The 22285-nt window shown below is 40.2% G+C and overlaps 1 protein-coding gene across 6 annotated transcripts in view; it reads right to left on the bottom strand.

The window, feature by feature from the left end:
* The window catches only part of CUL1 (cullin 1), a 77627-nt gene that overhangs the window by 36896 nt on the left and 18446 nt on the right, over positions 1–22285 (bottom strand). For all 6 annotated transcript variants that reach the window (XM_081038436.1, XM_081038435.1, XM_081038434.1 and 3 more), the window contains exons 2-3: positions 18025–18324; positions 24–198 (exon numbers count right to left, since the gene is read on the bottom strand). In XM_081038436.1, coding sequence (XP_080894562.1) covers positions 24–198; positions 18025–18164 — 315 coding nt within the window. In that variant the 5' untranslated portion in view covers positions 18165–18324. The remainder of the gene's footprint in view (positions 1–23; positions 199–18024; positions 18325–22285) is intronic.

The raw sequence follows: 22285 nt of genomic DNA, 5'->3' as shown, positions 1-22285 counted from the left end.
AGTACATATGTAAAACATCTTACCTTAAGAAGATTTGTCAAGTAATTCTTCAAAAATTCTTTAAGCCTTTTGTATAATTCCAAGCCAACAAATTGAGCTCCGCCAGGAGTCTGCCCCTTTTTCGATTTAGAAGGAGGGACGCCAGCCCCTCGAGCTTGGTTCGACTGGTGAACACTCGTGCAGTAGTTGTACACGTGACTTGGAGGAAAGTTAAGGAAACCAACAGGCATCATTGATGAGAACAGTGATTAACAGTGATTTTATGGAGGGTCTCCAAGAAAACACTAGAACTTCTAGATCATCTAATGCAATTTTCTTGTGGCACACTGCCCTAAGAGTATATGAGAAGGTATGAACAGAACTGGCAATAGGTACCATGGAAAGGTCCCAAATGAAAACAGCAATTATCTACTTCAGTAAAAACAAGAAGCTAATAACCAGTCTATCACGATGCAGAGCTGTACTCCCAGAATCATACATTATATAGAAATAACCCAAACTTAATTTTAAAATTATTTAAGTGGATTTAAACAAAGCTATACTTTGAGAATGAAGGACGAGAAGAAATGGTAGTGCAAGAGACCAAGTCTTCTTACTCCAGGAGTGTCATAGATGATTAAAACAGATGAACCACAGAAGAGCAGCACACAGGCACTATGCAGAACTACGGAGATGTGTTAAAAAAACCAAAAAACCAAGAAAAAGCTGAAGTCTAAAACAGCTGCCTCTGGGGAGGGGGCAGTGACGACCAGGGGGAAATGGGAACAGATGAGGCAGAGAATCACTCTGCTTTGTGATAACCTTTCAAGCTGTTCCAGTGTAGCTGCATGTATTTTACTTGGATAAAATTAATGGAAAGACACAGATACTGATTCAGCCTGAAAGAAAAATCAGTAAAACAGAATATTCTGGTATATTTTATTAACTTACTATATAAAGATATTTCAAGTCAGTGGGTAAGGACAGATTATTCAATAAATGACATGGCAGGAGGCAATTTCAAAAAATAATCCATATTCTAAAATATTACAAATAGATTAAGAATTAAAGTACATAAACTGAAACCATGAAACAAAGAAAATACACAAGAATATTTCCCTGATATCAGGTTGGAGAAAACCTTTCTAAACAAAGTCATATAAATAGTTAATCTGAAATTCTGAAAATATTTTAGTGAAAAATATCTTTGGAATAGAGTTACTATCTTTAATAAATTAAGATAATTTCAAACTATGAAAAAATTAATCTCTATAGAACTATGAGCAAAGTATTCCAACAGGAAATCCAAAGCTAAAAAAAATATTAGTGGCCAAAATCCCCCCAAATCATCAACCTCAGTAGTAATCAAAGAACTGTGCCTTAAAACAATGAAACATTTTATTAGATGTTTCATATGTAGAGAGAATCACAGACTATATAATACACAATGAACTCTTGTAAGCACATGACCCAACCTGGAAAAATCTTCCTACATTGCCACGCTTGTCCCATTCTGTCCAAACCGCTCCCTCAACTTTTTAGGAAATGACACAGTACAGATTATAATAGAAATTATCTCCTATTATGTATCCCTCCCTAATCGCATTCCTCCCTTCACTTTCCTTAGGGGCCAACATCCCCAAAATTTGGTGTCTATCATTCCGCTGGATGTTTGTATATTTTACTGTGTAACTAAATATGAAATTATTTTACGTATTTTCAAATTTTAGACTACACAAGTTATAACATGTACATTTGCTTCTGCCTTTTTCTGATAACAGGTGAAATAGCTACAGCTGCAATATACTACTGTGTTTCCCCAAAAATAAGACCTAGCTGGATAATCAGCTCTAACGCGTCTTTTGGAGAAAAACTTAATATAAAACCCAGTATGTGGTGATTGTGATTGTGATGTGGTATCTTATATTAATTTTTGCCCCAAAAGATGCATTAGGGCGATGTCCGGCGAGGTTGTATTTTCGGGGAAACACGGTATGTAGTATAGATTTACAATAATTTATCCATTCTCTTGTGGACAGATCCTGCCAATGATCATTTTGGCAGGTTCCAATATTTGGTATGATTCTACTGTGTTTTGTCTTAAATCTGATGTTCACCTTGAGGTTTTTAATCCACCTTGAGTACAACTGTGTATGAGGAGAACGAATGGTTCACATACCACGTATTACATTGTCTATCCTTTCCCTCTATCTGTATTGCTACTTCTGGAAAACTGTCCATTTCGATGAAGTTTTCAAGTAGACTGCCCAGTTGTTCAGTCTTCTCTTTAAAAAGGGACCTTATTTATTTAAAATATGGTTTGTGATTAATTTTGCAAGACGCTTGTCTATTAGTCTTTTTTAAATAACCAGTTTGGGATTTACTGATTTTCATTACTGTATATTTCATTTCTGTTTTTAATTTACTTCTTTCTTTATATTTGCTTTCTTTCTGTAAATCCTTGTGTTGGTTGATTAGCTTTGTCAATTCTCTGTTCTTTTTAATATAACCATTGAAAACTACTAATTTTCTGCTCCACACCAAGGTCTGATATGTGTTTTCTTTATTCAGTTATATATTTTTTCCATTAGGTCTCTTAAGAGTTTAGAATTTTTTAGATTCCAAAAGTACATTTTTTTACCTTAAAAAAACCCCTTAACTATATTCTAAAATTAATCAGAGAATGTTACCTTTTTGATACAGTTTCTTTAAAATGTAATGAGACTTATGAACGTTCATTCTCTAACTGCTAGTTAGAATAAGCTGATCAGTTCTGTTTTTCAAATCTAAATTGTTGGTGACTTGTCTGTTTATTAAGCACCGAAATCTCCCCATCTAGTCATGGATTTGTCAATTTCTCTTACAAGTCTCTACAACATCTGTCATATATTTTGAGGCCCTGTTAACAAGCATACAAAGTTGGAATGACATTCCTGGTGACTTGTTCTTTTTATCATTAGGAAGTAATGATATCTATTCTTAACAACAGTACTTTAGAAATCTATTGTTTCTGATGTTAATATAGTTATTTCTATCTCTTGGTTAGAATTTTCCTCAAATATATTCTATCTCTTTACTTTCAACTTTTATGTCACAGTGTTTTGCTGTGTATGCACACCACCACGGGAAAATTCATTTTATTAAAAAAACTGAGTTTGACAGTTTCTGAAGGGCAAGTTTGGTTTTAAGATTACACTGTTTTAATTGCTATTTGGATTAACTTCTATCATCTTATTTTGCATTTTCTATTTTAGTTATTTTTCTTTCACGCTTGTTGTCTCTTTTCACTCCCATTGGGTCAATATTCCCTCCCTGTTCCATTGTAGTTATTTTATTATGTTGGAGTTATACATTTTATTTCTATTCTTGTAATGGCTACTTTAAAATTTGACGTGCATTATTTTGCCTTTCACCAATTCTGGTAAATTCTCAGGTTATCTCCTCTTCAAATACTTCTGATCCCCTTCTATTTTCTCCTAGCTTTTCCACTAGATGCATGTTGGGCATTCTCACATCACATTCCTTATCTCAATTTATATCCTCAGTTATTTCCCACTACTTTATCTTTGTTCAAACCTAATTTTTCTTCATTTATCATCTGGTTAAGTGGTCCTCTTTCAGCTGTGTCAAATGTACTGTTTGCTTTTAAGGATTTTATTTTACATTGGTAGAACTTCCCTGTTTCTTTTAAAACTCGGTCTTGTCTCCCCCATTTTGTTCCTTTATATTTTTGATTCATTTATATCACTAACTGTTTTTCACATGTTAGAGGCACTCCCTAAAGATCCTTTCGCCATCCTTTAGTCAGACCCAATTCTACGTGCTGACTTGTTCCGGTGGACGCGCTTCTCCACTTCCTAACTTTACATACTTATAAACTCATTGCAGTGGGGTTTTCACAATAATTTCCAGCTCGAGGAAATCCGGCAACAAGTCGCTGGTACAAACTCAAACCCCAAACACACCCCAGGTGACAAATTCCCGACAGGCTTTCCCCGCACCCCATCACATCCAGAACTCAGCTCAAATACTTGCCTAGTTGTCTCCCTGGGAGAGTGGCTCAATTATTTTGTTTTCCAGTTCAGCTCTTCACTGAAGATTTCCATGGAAACGCCAGCACCACCCCCACTAACTGCCCAGGCACAGGCTTTGCTTCCTTTTCTGTGTGGACGCCATCTCCCAGCCCACCTCTCGCCCAAATCCCTGAAAGGTACCACACAGAGGCTCATCATTTTTGTCTAGCACCCAGTTCTAGGTGTTGGGTTCCAGGAAACTTTTTTTGGTTATCTAGTTGAGCCTGACCTCTGTTATTTGGCAATATATTAATCTCCAGCTATTAAATTAACAAAAGTCTTTAAGAAAACAGTGAAACCCAATGATAGCCAAAGTACAGGAAAATGGGAGAGTCTACCCATTGGGGTGAGAATACACACTTACAATTTTTCTGGAATAAAATCTGAAACTATTATAAAATTAATTAAAAAAAAAAAAAAGTCTGAAACTATTCAAAAGCCTTAAATTCCATTCTTTTTGCTACAGCAATTATATTCATCAGTACTTATCGTGGAGAAATTATCACGGAAGTATATAAACACTTACTGAGCAAACCATCACAGCACTGCACAGTTCTGGAGGGTAGACCAAGATCAAGGTACATGAGGGTTGTTTCTGGGGAGGACGCGCTTCCTGACTTGCAAACAGCTGCCTTCTCCCTGCATCCTCGGAGAGGACTCTCCGGTGTCTCTTTCTCTTCTTGTGAGGACGCCATTCCTATAGGATTAGGGCCCCACCGTATGACCTCATTTAATCTTAATTATTCCCTCAAAGGCCCCGACTTCAAATACTATAAAACTGGGCTTAGAGCTTCAACATATACATTTTGGGGGTACACAATTCAGTCCATAACAACACATGTTATATGCTTCTATAAAATGTTCAGATAGCAAATCTATAGAAAGTAGATTAGTAAGGGGTGGAGGGAGTAAGGTGGTGATAATTAAAGGATACAGTGTTTCTTTTTGATATAAGTGTTCTAAAATTGAATGTAATGATAGTTGAACATACCCAAGAATATACTAAAAACCACTGACATTTACACTTTAAACCAGATGAATTCTATGACATGTAAATTATATCTCAATAAAATTTCTATTAAAAAAAAAATCAATGCAATCCCAGCAGTTTTTAGGGTAGAAACTGACAAGCTGAAAATAAAATTTATAGAAAAATACAAAGGACCTAGAATTGTCAAAATAATCTTGGGGATGAGGAAGAAAACAAAGTTGGAAGACTTACTCTACCTGACTTCAAGATCTTTCGTAATGCTACATAATTTAGAAATCACAAAAAATGAAAATGCCAAACAGTATTCCACATAAAGGTAGATACAAAAATACTTTATACAAATAAAAAAGTCAAATTAGTCATATATCATTTTTGGATGGCTATATTAATATATAGATCAATGAAACACAATTCTAGAAACAAAACCACTCTTACTTTGTCATTTAATTTTAACAAAGGTACCAAAACAACCCACTAGGGAAAAGTCTTTTCAACAAATGACACTGTAATAAGTGGAAAGTCTATTGGGGTGAAGATTAACCTCAAGCCCTACCTCACAGCATACGCAAAATTAACTCAAGATGGATCACAGACCCAAATGTAAAAGCGCAAACCATAAAGCTTTAAGAGGAAAATACAGTATCTCTGTGATCTAGGCAAAGGTTTCTTACAGGTCACAGAACACAATAACTGTAAAAGAAAATTAAAACAAAGTAAGTTTCCTCAAAATAAAAAATACCTGCTCACCCAAAGACACCATTAAAAAAAAGCAATAGCAAGCTTCAGACTGGGAGCAAAGACTAGGGAGACGTAGCTGACAAAACAATGGTATCCTAAATAAACTCGTACGACTCAACAATAAAAAGTACATTCATTCATCCAAAAAAAAGCAAGACTCAGATACTTAACAAAAGAAGACATAGATAATCAACCAACATATGAAAAGGGACTCAATATCACTAATTAGGGAAAAGCAAATTGAAACCATTGAGATATAACCATACACCACAAGAATGGCTAAAACCAAAAAGACTGACCTAACAAGTGTTGGTAAAATGGTGACACAACTAGAACTTTTCTCAATCATTGTTTATATGAATGCAAAAAGGTATGGCACTTGGAAAAATAGTTTCTTATAAAGTTAAACATACTATTACCATACAATCCAGCAATCCCGCTATGTATTTACCTAAGAGATATGAAAACATTATGCCCACAAAAAATTTGCACCTGGATGTTCATAGCTTTATTTATTATGGCCCGAAACTGGAACAAGCTCAGATATCTATCATTAGAAGAATAAAAAAACTGCTGTATTCATACAATGGAATACCACTCAGCACCAACGAGGGAACAACTTTTATTACTTGCAGTGACAGAAATAAATCTCAAAAGCATCCTGATTTGAAGCAGCCTTACCCAAAGGGGTACATAATCCATACTTTTCTTTAGGTGAAGTTCTAGCACAGGCCAAACTAATCTATGGTGGTGGCCTCGGGAGAGGCAAAGATTGACAGAAACATGAAGGAACTTTCTGTGGGGATAATAATGTTCTCTACCTTGGCATGGCTTTGGGTTACACAGGCAGATGCACTAGTCAAAATGTATCCAACGGAAACTCCAAGCGAGCACACGTTTACGTATTTAGGGAGAGGTGCATTGATTGATGCTGACAACTTACTCAGAAATGTATCAAATAAGATAGAGGGATGGATGGATGGATTCAGGATAGACAGATATGTGATTAAGCAAGTACAATAAAATGTCAATTACAGAATATGGGTCTTCACTGTAAATTCATTTAACTTTTCTTTATGTTTGAAATTTTTTATAAGAGGTTGAAAACTCCGAGACAAAATAAAACGTAACAACCTTCAAAACAAAACAAACATCTGAACCTCTGATGTCATCAGCCAAAGACAATTATAAATGCTTTATTATCTAAAACCAAAAGCAAAGATACAAAACCAGTCATTTATGAAACTGCTGAACAAAAAGCCTGTGCACCACTCTGGTGCTCTCGTTAACACGTACTGTATCCGTGCTCTCGGCTAATTATGTGACAGGCTACTCGTGTAAGGCAGGTGGTCACACTCCAGCTATTGTAATATTCGAGGCTGCTAAGTTATGTCCATCTCCTTAACTGTGCTTCCTCATAACGATAGCTTGGTGCTTCTGGTACGTCCTATATGCCACCGTTGGTAATTGACGGCTGGTTTCACTCGTCACAGCCATGGTGTTAATTCTGGCAACCACTGCAATCGCCCCCCAGTCCTCCCAACACAGACTGGAAGCTCTAGAGTCCCGGGCGGTGCTAATCCGGGAACCTGAGCCTGCTCCCTTAACTTCATCCACAGGCCTTGGATCACGCTGACTTCTTCGTGCACAGAAATTGTGTGCTTTTGTTCCTGGTATCAGTCCTTCTCTTCATCATCCTGGGCACTAGAGATTTAGCATCTTCAGTTATGGGAAATTATCTTATATTCTCTATAAACGATTATACATTTTACAACTATCACGATTTTCTATAGACTTCCTAACATTATAAACTAGGAACTCTGGTTACTTCTCAGTCTCTAAAGCTTTTAGCCCTTTTAATTTACCTTCAAGTGTTCTTCTAGCTCTTCTATTAACTGTTTCAAGTCTGAGTTACCATTTCAAATGTGAGTTTTCTCATAGTATCCTGTTCCTAATTTACTGCTGTAATACGAAGCTTCTCATATCAGACAATGTTAATGTTTAAAGCATTTTCTCGTTCCCTGTACTTACTACTATGTTTGTTTATTCTGTTCTTTCATACAATTATTAATCCTTAGTACTAAAGGTACTAAAAAACCAACAGGAAACACCACTGGCCTGAGTGGGACTGGTAGGCCACAGTTTTGGGCGACTTACTGGGAGCTGGCCATTTCTCTGCTGTATCCTCTCGTATCAATAAACGGGTTTATTTTTCAGGGCCGTTCAGTTTTTCCAAAGAAGAATTGTCTGATTCCAGCAGGACCATCAGTATTTTGATATGGAATTGGGGACCCATCACTCTACATGCTTTCTATGCTTCTTATTTCTGCCAACCTCTGCTAGGCCTCCTGTCCCCACATTTCTAAGATGGTCCCGTTCAATGTGTCCTAAATACAAGCAACAAGTCTATCTAGAACAGAGGCTCCTGACTGCAAGTGTTCTGTACTTGAGAATAGAGGGAGGTGATGGGCTTTTGATTTTACAGATTTTGAATCCACCCGTCATCTGCAGGGCAATGCCCAGTCTCGCACGTCTACCTTCTGCCAAACCCGAGCCTCAGGCCCTAAGCTTCTCCAGGCCTTCAGGGCCAGTGGCTGTCTCATCGTCCTCCGAGTAGCTTCTAAGCCAAGGCTTTTCATACCCTGGGGACCAGTCCCGTCTCCACCTGCTTTCCATCTTCCAAGAAAAACTGAATTCTCACCTATAATGTCTGTTTGCTTCCATTCTTTGTCCTCATTGATTCAAAAATTACCTTACTGTCATTTTAGTCATGTCACAAATGGGAAAGTCAAAACTTAAGAGTTCATCTTTAACCAGAAACCCAGCAACTTGCCCCTTTTTGTGTTCTATTTCTATGGCCACTATCCTGGTTCAGAAGTTACACACCACACTTGGATTACCACCACTAAGAGCAAGCTAGTCTTTCCCTTCCTTTGATCTCTTTCCTATTTTAATCCCATTTGGTTTCCAGATTAATCCTCCTAAAATTCGTTTATATCAAGTCATTAATTCTCAAGTCACATATCCAGCTCTATGGACCGGACCCACACTACCTTTAAAAAAAAACAAAAAAACCCCACAATGTACAGTCATTTACCTGGGTGTCAAGATTCACCACAATCTGGCATCATCCTTTATCCAAGCCAGTTAAACTAACCAACTCATACAGTCATTCTTACTAGTCTGTACTCAAGCCAGCCAAAGCCATGTCCTCTAAAAGTGTTACTTCCCACTTTCACGCCCACCTTTCTCCCTATTCTCAGCACATCCTCTGCAGTATTACCACCTGCACTGCCCATCGCCCTCCGCGTGTCAGCCGTCTGCACTACCCATCATAGATTTCTTAATAATGAAATGAGACCATCAACATTTCCTGCCACATATATTCCAACACACACGTACACACACTCCACTTCATTTAGTAAGCATTTGAGAGAGCTTATAATACCTGAAACATAATAGTAAAATAAAAATGTAAGCCAGAATAAATACATAATAGGAAAATAAAATAGGATCCAAAATTATAACACCCAGGTCAGAATCCTAAAATTTACCTAAACAGACTGACCTAACAATGAATTATTAGAAATAAAGGTATTACACATTTGGAGGACCATGTGCCAAAAGAATGTCAGTCCCAGCACACAGGTAACAGGACTGGCTGTTAAGGCAATTCCTATTTCTGACTCAAGTACAAACATAAAAGCAATCAAAAGACAATTTTTCCATTGTCTTTAACGAAGACGCTAGTTTCTGGATCGCACAAGAACAATTAGAAATGGTTCAATATGAGCTAAGAATGACATGTCAGGAGACCATTCCTGTTCCCTCACAGGGATGTTTCAGAGCAAGTTCTCTATCAGGATCAATTACCAGGGAACCATTTGTATAAAAAAATAACAAAAACCCTACAGATACACATTTACTTGCAACTAGGAAGTTGTCTGTGTTGAAAGTTACTTTTAAGCTACATACATTGTGTGTGTGTGTGTGTGTGTGTACACAAATACATACACAAATGTACCCAAGCAAGCAGCTATAGGGACCGCCTGGGTGGCTGAGACGTGGACGAAACACAATGGAAAGGACATGTACTTGTCACTGTGTGCCTTTCTGGACTTCCAAAATTTTACAACAGGATTACTTATGTTTAAGAAAAACACACGAAAATTACATTTTAAGAAGTCCCAAAATGGATCTACTCTTTTGAGTTCGTGCAATTTTTCCCGCAAATAGTTTTAACCCACACATGAGTAGCTTTGTCCACTTGTGGAAGAGTTCGGTCGAAAGCCGATGTCTTGTGTGAAAGGGTGGCCTGGGGGACCCATGCTTGCCGTTTTCTTGAGGAGGCAGCAGACACAAAGGTCATGTACAAACAGCTGTGCACTTCTGAGGGAGTATGAACCACCTTTTCCAGAAGAATGGCACCAACTGTGCTGTCATCAGAAACGCGGAAACCACAGCCCACCCAGCCGGACAGACCTCATGGAGCTTTGAGATACAGTCTTCACTTAGTATTTTTTCAATCTTAGCTTTAAATCAACTATGCGACATGGGGAAACGTTATCAGGAAAGAAAAGAGCAGATTCTTAATGTGTATCAAAGCTGCCAGAGAAGTCATCTATCCAGGGGACCCAGTCCTTCCTCGCATGTCACTGGTGTGAGACCGGAGGAAAAAGCACCACTGGAGTAATTCAGTGTATCCCGGGCAGGGCAGACTGTCCATGTTCAAATGACTCCAAAACGGAGGCGTTCCTCAACTACTGCATTTGGTTTTGTCCGCTGTGGGGAGAGGCCAGGCCTCAGGTTTCCAGTTGCTCTCTCTGTAAAATGGGGCTCCTTCCGCTGCTGCCCCCACCCCCAGAGACCATACTTACCACCGGCTGTTCTAACACATGCACAATTACGAGTTAATAAATCATCTACAGGAGAAGTATAAAAACTAAGTATGACTAATATTTAGGAAAAAATGGTCACATCTAAAATTATTTTCAAAGCAGAACTACTGAAATAGATGAAGAGGAAAAGTTAAATATAGGAAGTAAGAGGAAATATGAAAAAAAAAAACCATCAAGAGGTGAAAATCTAAAAAGCAATAAAACAGAAGCTTCATTCAGGAGTCAGTGAGTTAGCTGTTTTACACTAAGACAGCCAGAGTCTAGCAAACCCACACATTTGACTTTTAAAACTTTGAGGTTCTTTTCCAAAGGTTCCCTGGGAGAGTTTCTTTGGCAGCACAGCCAAAAGCAGAGAGCAGATAAGAATCTAAGCAGACATCTGGGCCTCTCGGGGGGCCTGACCGGGTCTCTACCCTCCGGCAGGCCGGGAACGGCCATGTGGTAGGCAGTCATGTTAAAAAGCCAAGAGCCAAGTCTGGTTCTGCCTCCAAAATAGGTCACATACCTCTTCTGTCACCCTAGAACTGTTTAGTCGTTTGCCAAGGCATACCTTCTGCATGCTTGGTAGGGACACATCACTGTGAAAGGGGTCCCATCAGATGCAAAGAGGCCTTAGGCAAAGCTACACGCGCACCATTCCGCAGACTTTTCCTGCGTGCGTTCCCTGCCCCCAGGACCGGGGTGAAGACAGCAGCTCACTGCCTGACGTGGGAATGGCTGCACAGCCAGGTGGGACACAAGTGGCCCCGCACGGCTGTAGGGAGAGGCAGGTGTCTCCAATGTGCCTGCCCCACGGCACCGTGCCTTGAATCGAAAGCACACACATCTGGGAATCGATTTGCAACTTTCAAACCATTTCAATACTCAAACCATTTTCATTTTCTAATAGGAAAGTCAATTCAATTAAAGGAGCAAAACTAAACAAAACAGAACCATTTACTACTACCACTTTTTACCCAACTAGAACGTACAGTGGAAATTTAAACAGTTAACTTGTATGAAACTCATTTGGAAAGATGTGCACCAGCAGTGAAACTAGAACCACTTCCTACGTTCACATGTCCCCACAGGCCCACCTGTACAAACTGGCAAGGGCAGCGGGCTCACCCACCGGTCTTTACAGTCTGTCTGTAAACTTATAAAAGAACTGAGTTCTCTCGAGGCTATGGTTAGACAGGATTCTGAAAGGCAACATCCCATACAAAGAAAACAAATTCACATCTAACAGCATATTTCAAAAGCAAAGACTGCTTGCAACTGATTGTTAACTATGAAATTTGTCTGAGAATATTCCAAGTGCTCCGAGTATATATATTCATACACCATGAATCAAATTTAGAAGGAAAAATGCTGGACATACCATGTTTATACTAATAAAAACAAAAAAAAAAAACATCTAGAGGCAACTCTTCAATATTATTGTAACTTCTGTGGGTTCTCTCTGGAAGGCAGATACAATTTCTCAATTCTATTTTAACTATTTTAACAGTACCAGGTCAGTAGTGAAAAGTATAGAGAACTTATATAAGGAAAACTAATAAAAACAAATGAACTGTCTTTTAAATGCATGTTCTATACCCAAATCTAGAAAGCACAGAAGATCGTTTTTTAAAAAATCATCCACAAACCCAATACCTACGAATAGCCACTTTCCATATGGTGGTACACACGTTCTTTCAAAAGTAGAGGGTGCCCAACAAAATCTTTACAACAGGGATACTGTGGATACCTGATCATTGTACACCAGAAGCTAAACATTAATGAATGCCAACTATAATTTTATATATATAATGTGATGGTTCAGTGTGAGGTCGGAGGGATAGTGGATGGGGGGAGGGGGGTTCACAGTATGAGGGATATAAATGATGAACGTCTAAGTATTACCTTGTTTTGTACACCTGAAACTAATAAATAAATAAATTAATTAAAAAAAAAAAAGTAGAGGGTGTGCTGTCGGGGAGAGGGGTCACAGCACAGATGCCACTTTATATCCTGCTTTTCCTCTTATTGCAAACATTCCATGTCCATGAATATTCAATATATTCTGAAAGGCTGTTTATAGCCATCAAATACCAAATGCTCAGTGTTGAAGACGGAGGTTTTCCACTTTTCCTATTATTAAAGTATTCTGAATAGTCTGGCACATACACTTTCAACACAACCACTTCCTTGGGACAGAGTTAAAAGTTAAAAAAACAAAAAACTACTAGACCAAAGTATATTTTTATGCCTTTATGTTTCAAACTACTGGATGAAAGTACATTTTTATGCCTTTATGTTTCTAAGTTTTTCTCCAGAAGGATCACAGCAAACTAGCACTCCCACCTCACAGCAAGAGCTCCACCTCCCGCTACTCCTGCCAACACAGGCTACAGACATTTCTTTAAAACTCTTCAACCTGATACGTTAAAAAATGTTTTTAAATTCTTCATTTCCTTAGTAATTATGAGCTTGAACATTTCCCCATATTATGACTGACCATGTGCCTTTCTTCTTTCCGTGAACCACTTATGTCCTTTAGAGCTTTATTCTAACAGGACAGATAAATAAATATAAATGAGAATGGTAGCTTACATTTGGAAAAAATATAAAAATACTTAGATATGTTTAGGTTTATTTGACGTAAGCCACACTCATTAGGTGAGCAAAATCGTATTAATGTAAGACTCCTGAATAAAAAGCACAAGATAAAACAATATCCAAAGACGGTCACTGGGCTAGATATAGACGGTTATTTCCAAATGGATCACCATTAATCTATCGTGAAAACAATTTGTTCCTCTTTCCGTTTGATCCGGTTTTCAGAGATTTTGACTTTTTAGAATATCAGGAAAGAGGGTTTTGCAGCAGGTGAGCCGCGCAGAAGGGCCGCTGCCTGGATTACTCCCCACTTGCACTCACAGCTCCTATGAGGAGCCAGTGAGGAGCAAAGCACGTGGGCCTGAGAAGAGTGGCAGCAGCAGCCGTGACAGGACCGCACAGCAGGCAGGTGCAGAGCGGCAAGGACCAGCAAGTCCTGGCATGCCATCCCGCCAGGCACAGGGTGCAGGCTGCCCAGGCCTTGGCAGAGTGACTCCGGGCAAACGAGCCCCATCACCAGCGCCCATGAAGTGTGTCACAGATCACCGGATGGAGGTTAGACAGGAATTCTGCGTATGCTAATGCTGTGACTTTCTGAGGGGGAAGCCGCAGGTCTAGGAAGCATCAATGTCATCCTTACTGTACTGGATGGTGAAAAGATGATTTTGAAAAAACAGGCTAAGAAAACAGAATAAACCGATTCAGCCCACAGACTACAGGGGGGAAAACAGAAACTGCAAAGTTTATGAGAACTTATGCAGGAAACAGAAGGAAGAGAATGACTTCAACATAGAAGAGCAGAGTGACTCCAAGGGGAGCTAGAATTATGATTTGAGATGTATCATGACTGTAAGAAAAGAAGAACTTGAACCTGGAAGCAAGGGTCAGGCAGATCTGGGGACTCGCAAAGGGACACCCCCCCCAGAGGGCCTGGGGTCTGGACTCGGTCAGACCGGCCGCTCCCGGCTGTGCCAAGCGACCCTGACACTGAGCTGCAATGTCTGCTCCACTAGTCAGGACCCAAGCCTGTCCTGAGCCCGGCAGGACACTGGAAACAGAAGTGTCGAGAAACTGATAACAAATTTCATTACCTATTTCAAGTCCAAAGAAAGGAAACCTACTATTATTTACCCCCCTGCATAGAATGTGCTCCTGTACTTTACTGCAAAAGAAAAATAGTCGTTGCATTGTAACTATATATACACGTATGTGAGACATCACAGAAAATCGGAACTGAGCAGAAGGGCTGCACAGACAGGCACACAGTGGAAAGCCAGGACTTAAGGCTAAAGCTTGAGAAGAAAAATGAAGCCTTTGTGAAGTGGCTGGAAACAAAGTTAACTGAACTAGATCTTTCTGACTGCAGATGCGCTGGGACCTTTTATTCTTTCCCCAAATTCCCTTCTCTTTCCTTTGCCATTTTAGTTGAAAAATCAAGAAACATGTTTATGCGGTATAATAACCCACCTTCTTATTATAGCCACAGATGCCAAGGGTTCCTAAGGGCTCTAAGAATACTTGTTTTACATCCAGAAGTAAGTGACTTCCTCCAGAACACATGTCACGGGCATCCAGGGTAAACAGGGGGTAAAAGTCTAGCTGGGAACTACTAGCTAGATTTCTGGGAAGAAAAGGACGCCTCCTTTTTCTCTCAACCAGTGTTCCTTCTCCCTTTCTCAACGTTTCTCCACGCACTTCTGATAAGGCAGGTCTGACTTTGAAGAGTGACATCGGAAGGGTGACATGCAGTCTGCCCCTTCTTCCTAGGACCCAAAGCTCCTCCTCACCTGAAACTCAACTTCACAATCCCAAGTGGCAGGTGTCGCTGTCAACCAGCCTGGAGGAAGTTGCTTTAAAGGGCAATACAGGTAGGTGGTTCCATGGGAGGTTGAATGCGCACACCCGTGAGACAAAACTTTTAAAAAAATTGTTATGCAAACTGAGGCTGGATAAAACTGCAGTAATGGCAACATAGTTTCAAAAAGTACTATATCTTCAACGACTTCAATGGAAGTAAAGATGGGCTTCTAGAAAGATGCGTCAGAGGGCTCAAAGCTCTTCTACTTATGACAATAACACTGATATTGAAAATGCAGGTAAAACAAAAAGGTCAGCCACCCCAATAAACTTTAATTAAAAAAAAAGATCATAGGCTTTGGAGCTATGGGCCTCGTAGGACCCCCAGTTCTGGCACTGTCTTAGAAAATTAAAAAAAAAGAAAGAAAATGCAGGTAAGGGGGGCAGTGTAATTTTACAATTTTCAGTAATTAAATTAATAAATACAAGTAGACATTCTACTGTTTCATTTGTATCCTAGGACTTCATATATCAAGAGTTGATCAAAGCACTCTTTGAATTTCATAAGGAAAACACACAGAATACTTTAATACATGCGATTCACTTAAATACAAAACCCGAAGGCCATATAGTGATAAGGGCAGTTTCCAGATTCAGACTAAGAGTTTCGGTTCCGACATCAGCATTCATCAGTGGTTGCTATGACAATTAGGCAAGTTACTTGAGCTTTCCACGACCAGGTTTCTGACACCAACAGGAGGGCTGCTGCCACCAAGTCTCCTGGGCGACGGAATCCCTAAATAAATGCAGATGTTCCAGCACAACGGCTGACACACAGGACTCAAACTGTAGCGATGAGTTCATAAATAATATCTCAAGAATTAAAGTCAGATTTTCCACTCTCAATAAATGTATGAAGTTGTTATCGTCTCAGACCAAGTTAGGAGGAAAAGAATAACACGTGACTTAAGAGTAGCAGTCCTAAAATAATTAAAATTGCAGGTATCAGAACTACAAATTATAATTATTTGTAGAAGAATTCAGTAACTGTTCCAAGCAAAGTGTCTACTTTCTTAGAATTCTAAGAGCAAAACATCCTGTTGGGCAAAAGACCAATCTGATTTAGTAAAAAATTACATATTAAGAAATTCCCCAGAGACACATCAGTAACTAAATTTCCTTAAGTCTCCTCACTAGTGCTCCTCTGTTGTTTCGCAAACCAGAAATACAGCCAAGTACCTTGTCTCACCAGTGGAATCACCATCTTCAGCTCTATTAACTTACAAGAATTAAAAAACAATTGTCATTATCTAGCAAGCCACAACCCTCCTGAGTGCACTAATATCCTGTCATTTACAATGATTATATCCTGCTTGAAAGTGTTCTGCGTGTCATATGACCCAGCAATTCCACTCCTACATATATACCTGAGAGAACTGAAAACACATGTCCACAGAGAAACTCATACCCAATAGTCATAACAGCCACATTACTCCCAACAGCTCCAAAGTGGAAACAACCCAGGAACCCATCAGTGAATGGAGGAACAAAACGCTCCATAGCCACACACTTCAGCCACCAAAAGGAATGACGTAGTGACACACGCCACAGCAAGGATGAAGCCTGAACACATTATCCAGTCAGGAAAGGCCACACACTGTGTGGTTCCATTTATGTAAAATGTAAAAACAGGCAAATTCATAGGGACAGAAAGTGGATCCGTGGTGGCCAGAGACTGGGGAAGGAGAGAATAGAGAGTGACTGCTAATGGGTATGAGTTTTCTTTTCGGGGCGGGTGATAAAAATTTTCTAAAATTAGATAGTGCTTACAGTTGCACAACTTTGAATATATCGAAACCTGATGTGCTGTGCATTTTAAAAAAGGGTGAATTTTATGGTACGCAAATTATACTCAATAAAGCTGCTATTTTTTAATTGTTCTACAGTATAAGTGCATATACATGAGTATGTATGCATACCTACAATAAAACTTAAATTTAGAGAGAAACATAGTTTCATATATTTTAAATTAATGTTAATCCATTTTTAAGGCTCTAAAGTATTAGCATAGTTGAGGGCATACTGGAATATCACATAACCAAGTTTGACAACATATTAAAGATTTACACTTAAATATCCATTGAATTAGCAGCTTCAAAGCCCTAGAACCAGCAAGTCAGTGGCAATGAGCTCTCTAGTGAGTCGGCTTAAACTTCGAATTCTTCTACGTGAAAGGACACAAGACCCTGCAAGTCACATGGTGCGTCTCCAAGTCTATACATACAGAGACAGGAGCCCCAACGTCCACACCCTCATAGCCTCCACGGCACATGGAACAGTCCATCACTCACACCCTGGACCCACACAATTAATGAGAGAAATACTTTTTTATACCCTTTTTGCAACCAGGGCCATAAAGGAAAACTTTGGCTCTATGTGGTAACCCTCTAGATGGGGGTCAGCAAACTTCTCCCAGAAAGGGCCAGCGAGAAAATACTTTCAGCTCTGTGGGCCAGACCACTTCTGATGCAGCTACTCCACTCTGCCCGCACAGCATGAAGGCAGCCACGAAAACTGCAACCAGCGCTGCCCCGCAGAACATTCTGGAGCGACAGAGGCAGCCTGTTAATCTACCGGGGACTTGAAATAGGGCTACGGCGACTTAGGAACTCAATGTTTCATTACTTCATTGTAATGATTTCAAATGCAGACAGCCATACATATGGCCCGCGGCTACTGGACTGAACAGCACTGCTTTAGACTGACTACAGACTAGCCAGTTTCACCTCTGTTCAAAAAACTTCCCAAGAGTAAATGAGTTCATTTTTAAAGCTAAAAATGAACCAGTGATTCTATCGCAGGATGACCTGCAAAGAGAAAACATGCAGTAAAACTTCTAACAAGTCACAGACCCTCCTAGTAAACCACCACTCGCGGCACGTGGACCTCGGCTCCAGCAGGAGGATACGTGTAGAGTTCCATGTACCTGGACTTGGCCATGCTCTGCCGGGTGTACACCTGCTGGATCCCAGCTCTGAGGTCGTCCCAGATCTGGTCCAGGCCAATCTGCTTCAGCCCATGGGGATTCTGACTCCTGTTTGAGGACATTGTGAGCAATATTCTGAGGTTGTCCAGTGCAGCAATCCTTACTCAAGGTACAGCTAATTCTCCATTAGATGAAAATGTACAGTATCATTCCAAGTTTATTCACAGCAGCTCAGAAGGATGTCCTTTAATTGTAGAGAATAAAATCTCGTTGCAGGCAAACCTGAAGAAGAAATAAAGGAAATTAGTCAATTCTTTCTCAGCACCCCAGGGTGGGTAATAGGCTACCTGCCACCACACACTGACAAATACTCTGGAGGCATCAGCAGGCACCGCTGTAACCCCGATTACTTCTCTATGTGGAAACTTGTATGATCTGTGCACAGAAATATGCTTACTTGGACATTTAGTTCAAAATCCTTAGGACTATTAGCGCTCACGAGAAAAGCTGAGTAAAAGTTGCACAAGCACAACTAGCATGCAGCCTTTGTCTTTTAGAAGTATCGGAACTTCAACTCTTCATCTGCGTAGCAACTAAAAAGACAAACTCAAAGGAAAAAAAGACAAAGGAAATTCTCAGAAAGAAAAACACAAATAGCTAATAAATAGGAAAAACTATTCAATCTCACTAGTTATCTGTGAATTTTATTAGCACTTGGCAAAATGCCAATGTGGTTGAGGCTAAAGGTCACTCACTCCCTTTTGAGAAAGGAGCTTGGCAAGAATTAGCAAAATTTTAAATGTACTTGGAATTCAGAGACCTGGGTTTGAAGCTGAGCTCCACGTCTACTAGTACGTGGTCTTGGGGAAGTCACTTCTCACTTCCGGACTAAGCCTTGATTTCCTGGTCTGCAAAATGGGGGCAAATCACTTCCTAAATAGTGGCTGTGAAGTTTAAATAATATAATGTATATAAAATATTCAACACACAGTAAATGCTTAACAAATGGCAATGGCTAGTATTTCTAAGTGTAGGAAGCTACTGCAAAATACAATTTCTGATGCTTCAGATGTGCAGTTCGTAAAGGACCCGAGCTGTGTAATACTGCATTAAGGCAGAGCTTCTCCACAAGCAGTACTACAGACTTACTTTAAGGATCGTCTGCGGACATCACATCAAAATGAGCAGGTTTTTAAACATGTATCTCTAGTGCAGAATTAAGAAACACTGAAGTGTGACAGTGCCGTAACATAAACGCTGGGAGGTAAATGGCATCTGGAACAGTAAGAATGGGTCGCCAAAGTCAGCCTAAGTCTGAGTCATCCCAGCAAGGAATTCAGTGCCTCCTGTGTCCTCAACGGCATTACAGCTGTCTGGCAACGAAGACACAGTCGGTCACGCTTTTGGACTAAGTCTGAACTACTGAAACCAAAATTGTCTCCAATATTCATCATCTCATCTATGAGACGCAGTATTTTATGAGGCCACACCACCATTCCTGATCCTGAAAGTATTAGGTTGCTGCAAAAGTAACAGCGGTTGAAAAGGTTAAAAATACTTGCAAAAACCAACCTGTATTTTAGGTCATACATTCAAATAGGTAGGTTCAAATGTGGAATATAAAAAATGTCTAACAAGAATTCCATCACGTTTTACAGAAACTAACAACTCAGCAACCGGTATGCAAATGTTTCCTAAACACAATTTCAATCTGACTCTCCTTTCATCTTGGGAAGGTGATGCCCACACCCCCCTGGATGATTATCGGGGTTTGCACGGGCAGTACCTCCTGTTTAAACCTGCCCTCCTTTCGCTGTCACTTAGTTAATTTGCCCCTAAGGGGAAATTATCACTTAAATTCTGCAGCCCAAGATTTCTTCTCTGAACTCCGGGGCCTGTCTACATACCCAAGTGCCTCGGTCACATCTTCTCCTGATGTCTCAGGCCCAGCAGGTCAACGACTAAACTCAGGATATGTCCCCAAACTCCTCTAATCCACCAGCGGGGCCCATCTTAGTAGAGTGGCAACTCCATTTTACTAAATATCCACAAACCAGAAACCTGGGAGTATCCTAATGCTGCGTCCTCATCTTTCACATTCAAGTGCTGGAGTCTACCGTTCAAGGTCACCTCAAATCCACTCGTCTCCATTTCCTCGACCAGCAGTAATCAACAGTGTTTCCTACCTGGACCACTGTTTCAGATGGTTGAAACTAGACTTCCATACTTTCAAACTACCCATTTCCTTTTCCTAGTTGTCCCACTGGTACCCAAAATTCTTACATAGTTAACCTGAGGGTCTCAAACATTCACATGTCCTTATCTACTTAACTGAGAAATTTAAAGCAGATAACCCTATTTTATGTTTTTTTATTTATTTTATTTTATTTCATTTTTTTTAAGGAGGGCATAGCTCACAGTGGCCCATGCAGGGATTGAACGGGCAACCTTGGTGTTATTAGCACCATGCTCTAACCAACTGAGCTAACCGGTGGCCTCTATTTTATATTTTTAATACTGCCTGGAGAGCCTCACTTTCACATACTTAAAGATTTATCATTACTATTACAGCAAAGAAATCTAAAACTAAGTCTAAGGGAGATGTTAAAAGCAAGCACACGGAGGTGAGGCCACATGCTGAGAGCAGCAGCTGACCTGCTGGTCCCAGGCTGGGCTCTGGAGCAGATGCTGGACACAGTGTGGTGTAAGTCGCTTCTCAGGGACGCCGCCTGTGCCGTGAGGGGGGAAGCAGGACTGGACTGAGGACGACGTGAGCTGTGCGGCAGCCCCTACCCACCGGCACCGGCACCAGCCCTCAGCAGCACGTGGCACCGGGGCTGCAAGGCCAGGCCTCTGCTCCCGCTCAGCCCCTGAGAGTGAGGCTCCCTGCAGCTGGGGCCCCCAGGAGGTGACAGCGGGAGGTCCTGTGCTGGGAGGCGGTCCTTCCCCAAAAGGGCCTCTGGGTGGGGCACCTGTGTACCTACCGGAGGCCCAGACAGACACTGGATGGTCTGGTAATGAATGGAGTTTTCGACCCCGAGGGTGCGGTGGGTGGGGTGTGTGTGTGTGTAATCTGCTTATGCATTACTCAAGTGCTTATGCATTACTCAAGTGTTGATTAATTAAACTGATTGTAAACTGCTTGGAGTAATAAAGTAAAATAGGGGCCCATAAAAGACTGGCTTATCGGTCAAAGTTGAATTTGCAGAAATATTCCACGTTACAAACTATTACATTCCAGCTCATAACTAGGCCATCCAAAACTGTCAATAACCTTAAGCAGACTTCATGAAGTCAGAGAGGTTAAGGGGTAAAGATATTTTCCCAATAAATCACATCACGTAGCCAAAAAACTCAGGAGGTCCAAAAAGCCAATCAATACAAAAAACAAAAAACAAAACTAAAAATACCTATTATACTTAGGGCATTAGGCAAACGTACTCTGGTATAGAGACCCTTGGTGTTACAGGGTTTACCGCTGTGCTCAAGCATATCTACCGGTAACACCGAAGTTTTCGCACACAGAAGCTGCAGATTTGGAAACAGAGGAACCAAGACACAAAATACAACCAACCGAGGACAGGAACCAGTGGCAGAGCGAGCTGTAGTTTCTCATACCAGCCACTGGCTCCCAAAGCCTGCATGACGACACACATGCTTCTAACTTCACTTTCATCTCTCCCTACGAAAATAAGCTAATGGGATGGAACACAAGAGTGAAAATAAGCAGGTCTGATGGAGAAGGGTTTATGTTTCAGGACTTGTCTCATAGAAAAGACTTGTTCCAAAGGGATATGAACGCCAACATAATCGATATTTAAACAAGCTTTCTAACAATTCAAATTCTGCACTGATCAAACAGCCTATTTCTCAAGATTAATGGTGCGTAAGATTCCTTCCCTGAGTAGAAGTGTGAACTAACTTCCAAGAATCCTGAAAAATATATCCTCTTTCATATTAGTAATTTAGAGTTTCCTTAGTAATAAAAGGACACTTGTAAGAGTCTTCCACTAAACACTAATTGGAACATCCACTGAGCAGAACATGAAGGGAGTTTGGGAAATGCCAGCTTTCGTGAAGTTAAATACTTTATTTTGTTTTGTTTGCTGCAAGACTTCAGAGGCCTTAATAAGTGAACGTCTTAGGAATTTCCATCAGAAAAACAGTATAAAGCATCTCTCTCTCAAGCTACTTGGCTATAGAGCATTGTTTTCTGAACACATCTCAGGACTGATTTTCAAAA

Source organism: Rhinolophus hipposideros, assembly GCF_964194185.1.
Source record: "Rhinolophus hipposideros genome assembly, chromosome: 25".
In the NCBI taxonomy this organism is placed as follows: Eukaryota; Metazoa; Chordata; class Mammalia; order Chiroptera; family Rhinolophidae; genus Rhinolophus; species Rhinolophus hipposideros.
This window is presented reverse-complemented; position numbering and strand designations above follow the sequence as displayed.